The 10,115-nt window shown below is 25.1% G+C and overlaps 1 protein-coding gene across 2 annotated transcripts; it reads right to left on the reverse strand.

Annotated features, from left to right (window-relative positions):
* Positions 1-808: 808 nt before the first annotated feature.
* LOC101488720 (beta-glucosidase 11-like) lies at positions 809-9,777 on the reverse strand. Of its 2 annotated transcripts, none has more exons than XM_027330420.2 (13): positions 9,540-9,777; positions 9,323-9,392; positions 9,151-9,206; positions 8,956-9,031; positions 8,617-8,688; positions 8,265-8,352; positions 7,872-8,127; positions 6,699-6,814; positions 6,331-6,551; positions 4,983-5,011; positions 4,768-4,855; positions 4,590-4,680; positions 809-1,070 (listed from the first exon to the last, which is right to left on the reverse strand). In XM_027330420.2, the coding sequence occupies exons 1-13, from the start codon at positions 9,657-9,659 to the stop codon at positions 1,052-1,054; spliced, it is 1,302 nt and encodes a 433-aa protein (XP_027186221.1). In that variant the 5' UTR covers positions 9,660-9,777; the 3' UTR covers positions 809-1,051. The 2 variants fall into 2 exon arrangements, with proteins under 2 accessions (XP_027186221.1, XP_004514226.1); XM_004514169.4 differs by lacking the exon at positions 809-1,070 and adding an exon at positions 4,061-4,397 and having other exon boundaries at positions 9,540-9,772.
* Between the last annotated feature and the right edge of the window lie 338 nt (positions 9,778-10,115).

The following is a 10,115-nucleotide window of genomic DNA, read 5'->3' on the forward strand; positions in this document are numbered from 1 at the left end:
ATAGATACGAAGAGTCATCATGTGGAAACAATATTTGTCTTTATTCATCCATTGAATCTTGGGACGGAGAAAAACATAAGGATCGGGGAATCAAATAAAAGAACAAAAATTTATCTATAATGCATGACACATAAACCATACATAAGTTACTCATACTCACATGATCCATGCATCTTCATTGACACTTTACCCATACTCAATGCATCACACACGGATGAATCGTTCATACCTTATCATCCGAATTGCAAATATCATATACTTGTTCCCCCTCTTTATCCACCTTCAAGATTGGACCAATTACGATCTACACATCGGTAAATAATCCAAAGACGATTACTTTCATTTCTATAAATCTACGCATCGGTAACCAATCCGAAGACGATCATTTTTAATTTCTATAGATCCACGCATCGGTAACCAATCCAAAGACGATCGCTTTCATTTCTATAGATCTACGCATCGGTAAACAATCCGAAGACGATCACTTTCATTTCTATAGATCTACGCATCGGTAACCAATCCGAAGAGGATCATTTTTAATTTCTATAGATCCACGCATCGGTAACCAATCCGAAGATAATCACTTTCATTTCTATAGATCTACGCATCGGTAAACATTAATCTTATCTGTTTAAAAAAAAAAGTCTAATGTAGCTTGAACCTGACGTAGGTTAAGTCATAAACCCCTATCGGTATAACCTAACATATTTCCATCTCTATTTCTCATGAACCAAAAGGCAAAGATGCATCATGTAGTACCCCAATTTTGTCCATTTTGGTTAAAGATAAATAAAAAAGGAAACATATATTAAAAAGGGAAATAAAGTAATTAGGCTCATCAATTTACAAAACCAAATCAGTTTACAATTACAATTCTAAAATTACAATCAAATTACAACCAAAAATAAAACCAAATTAAATTACAATAAAAATTAGGTCAAACTTTTTCAAATTAAGCCTTTGGCTCTGTTTTGTTGTTGTTGTTGCCTCTATGTTTCTGATGCAGTGTTTGGCTCTGTTTTGTCGCTGCCTTTCTGTTTTAGATGCAGTGTCATTGACCTTTGCTGTAACTATTTTGAGAAACATAAAAACATAACTTTTTAAAATCAGTCTTGGTACACATTGTGCAGAACAAAAAGACAAAATTTTGAGTTTAAAAAATAAACTAAGGGACAAATTAAAGCTCAGCAACAAAACAGATCAAAACAAATAAGTCAAAACCATGAATGCATCAGAGGTGTAGAAAAAACGCAGATGATGAATAAAGGAAATGAAACATCAAACAGGAAATAGATAGAGAAGGACCAAGACAGACCAGAAAACAACTAAACATATAAAAAACTCTATAAAAACACCTTATGAAATTTCAAAAAGAAAGGAAAAAAAAGGGAAGACCACTGATAAAAAAACACACAGAAATAGAAGAGGAAGAAATCAGAGATACTAGTAACAAAGAGCAAATAGAAATCGCAAAGGTACTTTTTTTACAATAAATCTTTTTTTTTTTTTATCTTCACCATACAACTATTATTTTGCTTTAAAAAAATGTAGTTTTTCATTTGTAAGAATAAAGATTGATGAATGAAACACATAGAAATAAGATTAAAAACTTGAACCTGCGCTTGAAGTTATCCTGGTCGTCGTCGTTGTCATTGCTCGTCCTGGTCGCTTGCTCTCCGGGGTCGCTGCTCGCCGTGGTCGTCGTTTGCCGTCGTCACTGCTCGCTGTCGTCACTGCTCGCCGTGGTCCCTGCCCGCCATTGTCGCCGCTCGCCGTTTCTTCATCCTCGGGGCGTGAATCTGTTGCTTCTTCTGTCAGCGGCTTAGTTTTCTTCAAGTTCTTGCTTCGCCTGACGGTTGCGTGTTTGGAGGACCGAACCCACGTATATGGCAAAATACGGGGGTGACTTATGGCTAGGGGTGAAAGGCCAACCAAGATCGGATATAGCTGGTTTTCCGCGAAATCTATTTCAGTAGAGCGTATGATGTCGATGGCCCGAGGTAGAGCACTCAATGGGCTAGGGTGGCCCCATTTCGCCTTACCAACCCCAGGGAAACTCCGAATACAGGCCTAGATCGTTTGTACAGACAGATTTCAGATTCATGCCTCAATCTTCTTTTGTCATGATGGGTTTGGGCTCTTTTCAAAATTTTGTTTTTTAAGTTAAGTTGGGCCCAAACACAAAAAAACAAAGATCTTGTTCAAACTCAGTCCATTTAAATCCATTCTTTTTATTTTACTAATCTCAACCCATTTAAATTTTACTAATCTCAACTCATTTTTATTTTACTAATCTCAACCCATTTTTATTTTACTAATTTCAACCCATTTAAATTTTACTAATCTCAAGTCATTTTTATTTTACTAATCTCAACCAATTTAAATTTTACTAATCTCAACCCATTTAAATCTTACTAATCTTAGTCCATTTAAATTTATTCATTTTACTTTTTATTTTATTTTAAAAAAAAAAGATTTAATTTTCTTCATAATTAAATATCAATTTCATCATAAAAATACAAATAAATATTATGTTAAAGATTAATTAGATGTGACATCTTTTTAATCTTTGAGTTGTTAGGATACAAGTGGTACAACTTGATAGTTCTAAAACTCTCTTTATTTAACTTATTTATTTATTTTATTTTATTTTATTTTATTTTATTTTATTTTATTTTATTTTATTTTATTTTATTTTATTTTATTTTATTTTATTTTATTTTATTTTATTTTATTTTATTTTATTTTATTTTATTTTATTTTATTTTATTTTATTTTATTTTATTTTATTTTATTTTATTTTATTTTATTTTATTTTATTTTATTTTATTTTATTTTATTTTATTTTATTTTATTTTATTTTATTTTATTTTATTTTATTTTATTTTATTTTATTTTATTTTATTTTATTTTATTTTATTTTATTTTATTTTATTTTATTTTATTTTATTTTATTTTATTTTATTTTATTTTATTTTATTTTATTTTATTTTATTTTATTTTATTTTATTTTATTTTATTTTATTTTATTTTATTTTATTTTATTTTATTTTATTTTATTTTATTTTATTTTATTTTATTTTATTTTATTTTATTTTATTTTATTTTATTTTATTTTATTTTATTTTATTTTATTTTATTTTATTTTATTTTATTTTATTTTATTTTATTTTATTTTATTTTATTTTATTTTATTTTATTTTATTTTATTTTATTTTATTTTATTTTATTTTATTTTATTTTATTTTATTTTATTTTATTTTATTTTATTTTATTTTATTTTATTTTATTTTATTTTATTTTATTTTATTTTATTTTATTTTATTTTATTTTATTTTATTTTATTTTATTTTATTTTATTTTATTTTATTTTATTTTATTTTATTTTATTTTATTTTATTTTATTTTATTTTATTTTATTTTATTTTATTTTATTTTATTTTATTTTATTTTATTTTATTTTATTTTATTTTATTTTATTTTATTTTATTTTATTTTATTTTATTTTATTTTATTTTATTTTATTTTATTTTATTTTATTTTATTTTATTTTATTTTATTTTATTTTATTTTATTTTATTTTATTTTATTTTATTTTATTTTATTTTATTTTATTTTATTTTATTTTATTTTATTTTATTTTATTTTATTTTATTTTATTTTATTTTATTTTATTTTATTTTATTTTATTTTATTTTATTTTATTTTATTTTATTTTATTTTATTTTATTTTATTTTATTTTATTTTATTTTATTTTATTTTATTTTATTTTATTTTATTTTATTTTATTTTATTTTATTTTATTTTATTTTATTTTATTTTATTTTATTTTATTTTATTTTATTTTATTTTATTTTATTTTATTTTATTTTATTTTATTTTATTTTATTTTATTTTATTTTATTTTATTTTATTTTATTTTATTTTATTTTATTTTATTTTATTTTATTTTATTTTATTTTATTTTATTTTATTTTATTTTATTTTATTTTATTTTATTTTATTTTATTTTATTTTATTTTATTTTATTTTATTTTATTTTATTTTATTTTATAACTCAAATTTGGTTTAAGGACCATTTTCTTTCTATTTTAAGGGTTTCTCAATATTTTCCCTATTTTAAAATAAATTTTGGTGGCGACTCCATTGAATTCGAGAAACACTCGAAATTTTAGGCCGCGACACATCATTCTCAATTTCCATGGTAATCTTTGGATCCATAGATTTCCTATTCAGAAAATTTGAGTACCATTTAGCAGAGAGCTTAGGTTGCCTCTTCAAGCTTGAATCTTTCAAATCTATATAGTATAGTCCAAAACTGTGTTCATATCCACTTAGTATTTCGAGCACATCCAAGAAGGACCATACAAAATAACCTTTTATATTTGATCCGCCCCTTTCAATGTGACAATGAAAAAACAAATTAGCATTCATGACAAATTTGAAAAATAATTGAAATAAATTTGTTATGTTAATACTCTCTCAAGACTGGTCTAACGTATTTGAAGACTTAAACTAAAATTTTAGATGATATATTTTTAATTTTAATAATAATAAAAGTAAAATTTGAAAATAAAAGTAAAAATACCTTAGTGCATTAGCTATGCTCCCAATCATTTCATGCAAGTACTTCATCCTAGACCAATCATTCAATGATGAATTACGAAATATTTTTTGGCCTGCAAAACTCAATACAAACTAAATAAATATTGTCTAGATTTTGAAACGAAGGAAAGATCATGCTGTAAATTGAAAAATTGTGTTACCATTTTCATGTATGTAAATTGAAATATTGCCATAATCATTCTTCAAAAAATCCAACACGCCTTGCAAATTCGTAGTTGCAATCTCAAACTAAACAAACCAGCTGGTGGTGAGTGAAAGGACGAATAAAGGATAATATTGAAGTTGCATCCTAAAAGGAATTCATAAATAAATAAATAAACAAAACAGTAACAATTCCTTGTTATTTCTATGTTACCTCGTATATAGAAGAATCATTTTCAAGGTCTACAATAAAAAGCAACATTAGTTAGCTGTTTCAGTTCCTTTAAATTTGAGGGAAGTGAATGACATTACAGATTAAATGCATAATAAAACATATTTATGGATTGTTTTTGTTAGTTATTAATGTATTGTCAATATCATAGATATATAATAAAAATTATTGCATTAGAAATAATATAAATAATATTAGTTAAAGAATACAATTGAAATTGTAAAAAAAAAAAAAAAAGAATACAATTGAAAAGAAGTGCATTAAAAATTAAAAAAATAAATTATTTTATAAGAAATTATTTTTATAAATTGGTCGATTATTTTAGAACAAAGGAATAATTCTAACTAAACAAATCTTCAGCTATAGTAGGACATATAATTGTAAAATTTAGTGTGTCAATAGAAACACAAAAAGTCTATAAAAGTTATTAGCATGTGCTAGTGAGGACAAGAGACATTGACTGTTAAAATTAGAATTGTGGCCCAAAGAAATCATAAAGTGTGAACAAATAATTGAACAAAGACAAATTCCAAGATCCAAAAGAAAGTAAACTTTTGTTACTAAATATAAGAATTTCTACATAATTTTTTTTTCCCTTTTTTTTAATAAGACTCTATTTTAAATTTTCAATTATATTAATTATTTTTTACTAATATATTCTTAATTAATTTATATATATATTTTTAATAAAAATAAATATTATAACAAAAATATTAAGTAATTTTCTCGTAAATGATAAAACTGTAAAACAAATTACTATTGTCAATAAATTTACTACATTAATAAACTTTTTTAATTTTCGTGATTTAATTATTAAAAATATGTATGGGTGATATATTGAAAGTCACGTTTGAAGACAAAAATTGAGATTGAGACCTCACAATTAGAGCGATTATTGGATTGTGCGTCAAATCTAATTGGTGAGGATTAAAATTTGTGTTTTATAATATAACAAAATGATGGTGAATTTTTTTTTAGAGTTAAATATATTTTTAGTTTATACAAAATTATAATTTTTTAAATTTAGTCTCTAAAAAAATTTCATTCATTTTTAATTTCTATTTGGATTTTTTAGGGACTAAAAATATCATATTTTTACAAAAAAAAAAGAAATTAACTAAAATTTATTTTATCTTTTTTAATTAATAAAATTGTACTTTCATTTTATTACAAGTTCAATTTTTAAAATCAAAACATATCCTGTAAAATATTTAACACGGTGATAATATTAAAGAGATATTTATGTATAAGTAAGTTGTTAAAGTTCCATATATAATTCCAAGTGGTTATGCAATTAGAAAATGTCTGAAAAATATATAGCTTAACATACTTGTAAGTCCCACTGCAATATCAAGCATGTAATCTCTATCTTCCAAGCTCATGCTGCGAGGATTGTTGTTAATCAAATATGAGGTGTAAAAGTTTATCCCTAAGAAGTCAATTGAGCCTTTAACAAGATTTGATTCCTTTTTGGTGAAGTAAGGAAGCCTTGAACCAGCATTCTTTTTCATTATATCAGGGTAATCACCATATGTTAATGGTTTTAGAAACCTGCAACAACAAATTAAAAGTTGTGACATTTATTTTTATTACAAAAAGGAATGTTGGATTTCAATTATACTTACTCATAGAGGTTGATCACTTTCAACATGTTTTCTATAATTTTATTTGAATTTAAATATGTTTTTCATTACTTACCACCCGATCGTGAAGTCTTTGGCCCTTTGAGTGGCAATTATATCTTCACTATTATTTGTCATTGGAACAAAACCAAGAGTAAGAAGATTAAACCCAATAAATCCATGTTGCATGCCCTGCACTTACAAAAGATAGTTTTTATAAACATATAAAATGATTCAAATACTCTATTTTAGTATTTTAAAATTTTAAAATTAAAAAACTTGTTTGATTATTTATTTTTAAAAATTATTTTGTAAAACTATTTTTAATATTATACTTTTTAAAACTAAAAAAACAAAACAGATAAATGGTACTTTACTTTTCATTTTTCAGTTTTTTTTAACTTTCTAATCAAAAATTGGAGTTGACAAATAGATTTTTTTTTAATTTTTAAAAAAAAACAGTTTTCTAAAATTTATTTATAAAATAATTTTCAAAAACTAAAAAGTAGAACACAATCAAACAAGCCTTAATTATCTCCATCTCAAAATGACTTCATCTTATATTCTATTGTTTCTAATTGGGCCTTAGCTCATCCAATCATAAAAAAACAAAGCATAATCTTATATTTTAAGTAACTTCTTTTTCCACCTCTTATATTATCAAAAGACAACAAAATATACATCTAAATTAACCAATCTAAATTAACCAATCTGGATATGTATTTGGACCAAAAAACACATCTGATTGACCAATCCAAAAACATTGGGAGTGGGAAAAGAAACTGCCTATATTCTGCTGTTCTGAAATGGGCCTCAACTCATCCCATTGTAAATAACAAAACATAAGGCCTATGTTCCACCAACAATAGGTTACTTATGTTTTAACCGGCTTTAATCCTAAAAGTTTTACCTAATCAAAGAAGCATCTATCTAGGCTAGAAATATACAATGGATCCAATTGTTATGTTTTTCAATGATAGTGTTATTTTCCACGAGATTGAACCTCAGCTATAAATAACATTGTTTTGACACTATCAAGATACACATTCTCATCCTTAAACTTCTACTTTGTCTCGATTATTTACTGACATGAGCATCATAGTGTCTGCAGTAGACAACACCCCTATCCGAGGAGACAAAGTGCTGCCCTACCAACATTACCTTAGTCCGACCATAATTCTCGGTCCTATCCACCAGTTTATGATTGATTATATTTTGAAATGCAAACAGAAGGCCTAATGAACTTTACCTTATATTTATTTCTATACAATCTTGCAGCTGATGCATGTGCTAACAACATATGATGAGCTGCCAAATATGGTTCAGTTGAGGAATTTCCCCTAGAGCAGTTAGCTTCAAAGGAAGGAGAACACCTCTGAGGTGGAACGATTCCAACATCATAGCCAAACAATGCATGCACATTACCCTCATTTATTGTGGTCCAATACTTAACTCTGTCCCCAAATTCTTTGAAGCATACATCAACATATGATGTGAAATCTTTCCTACAAGCATACATATAATAGATATGTTAATCACAATAAAAATCAATTCTCAATTTTGTGTCAGGTGTATTTGACATTGATCTCAATCTAGCATAATATGGTAACACAAATAGAGACTTAAAGTTTAGGTAGCATACACAATTCTTTTACTAACCCATCCTCCATATTCATCTTCAAGTGTTTGTGGTAGATCGAAATGGTTCATTGTAACATGTGGTTGAATTCCTACAAAATGAGGAAACATCAATAAAAATAAATGTATATTAGCATATAAGTTGAAAGAACATCTTTTACTTGTCAATCAAACTCTAAAATAGAAATACAGTCTTAAGTTATTTACACTTATTTATTAGTTTAGTTTCACTTGTTGAGTTTATTCTCATTGTTTTATTGTAACTTTTGATCTAATCAACATTTTAATTATCAATACAATTTATATATTATATTTTTCTATCATCTATGACTTCAATCAAAAATAGTAATACAAACCATGACTTATCAGTTCATTTATAAGGTTGTGGTAGTATTGTAGTCCTCTGGGATTAATTGGTCCTTTTCCATCTGTTAACACATAGGGATAAGATGGTTAGAAAAATAGTAATACAAACATAACAGTTTATTCTAGGTAACTATATTCAAATGGCAAACTTTAGAGTTCAAAATCCTTCAAAACTCTCCTAAAATGACTATTAGTATCACTTTATTAAATAATAATATCTCTTTCTTTATTTTTTTTTTTGAAAAAAAGTACAAATAATTGTTAACATTATTCTAAGACATCACTAGATAAATTAATTTCTTTAACATCATTTTAGTGATCTTAATTACCTGGAATAAGTCTTGACCATGATATTGAAAATCTATAAGCATCTAAGCCCATGTTGGCCATGAGTTGCACATCTTCCTGCAGGAAATCAAGGTATTGTATTTGCTTAGTGCAAAGTATTTTTAGGTGAAGAACTTCAACTTAAATCCAATTTATATATATATATACTCTTTTCTTTTCTATAGTCTCTGACTGACCTTATATTTGTGATATCCATCACATCCAATATCTCCATCACCCACGTACATATTTGCTGAAAATATATTTTAACTATTCAACTTTTGCTTCAACAAAACAATGGTACAAAAAACAAAAAAACAAAAAACAAATAATAATTAAATGTATAGTATATGTTAGTGAGAACAATACCATTTCCATTATGAGAAAAGGTATCCCATATGCTTGGTTTCCTGCCATCTTCATTTGCTGCACCTTCAACCTATGATTGTTGAAGATTAATATAAGCAACTTTTTATAATAAGAATTATTTATTTTACATTCTTTTCATTGATCTCATGTTAGTACATGTTCCAAACACAACATTATTATTAAGAATTGAAAAAAAAATAAAAAAAAAAGAAGAAACCTGATAAGCAGAGGTTGAAGCACCAAACACAAAATCAGAAGGGAAATCATCTCTGCTTAAACTATAAGCATTAGGGATGATTGCTACTAATACAGCAAATATCTTCAAAATCAACACCATATTGCTTCTGTTTTTCACACAATTAATTAATCAATCTTATATTATGTATTGCATTTCTTTTTAGATTTATAAGGTGTATGCATTTGCTTTTATCTATATAAGGTAAGAGCAACTTTATTCAAAAAACTGACTTTAAATGTAAGGTATAAGTAATGCCACGTATTGATTTCTTACTCATTGACAAAACAAAATATTCTCAGCATATGAATCAAAATTGTCTGCTTTATTTGCTTTTTGAGTCTCACTTAACGGTATCTTTTAGTAATTAATTAGTGTAACTCTTCCTATATAATTTGAAATTAACCAATTAGGCACTAATTGATAATCAATTACACTAGCTAACTTTTTTTAATTTTTATTAAGATCCAAACACTAATAAAATGAAGAAAAGAACAATTTATTTATAGGGATAGCAACTGAACGGCCAAGAGACACTGTACGAAAGTAGACAATGAC

Source organism: Cicer arietinum, chromosome 3 (assembly GCF_000331145.2).
Source record: "Cicer arietinum cultivar CDC Frontier isolate Library 1 chromosome 3, Cicar.CDCFrontier_v2.0, whole genome shotgun sequence".
NCBI classification, from domain to species: domain Eukaryota; kingdom Viridiplantae; phylum Streptophyta; class Magnoliopsida; order Fabales; family Fabaceae; genus Cicer; species Cicer arietinum.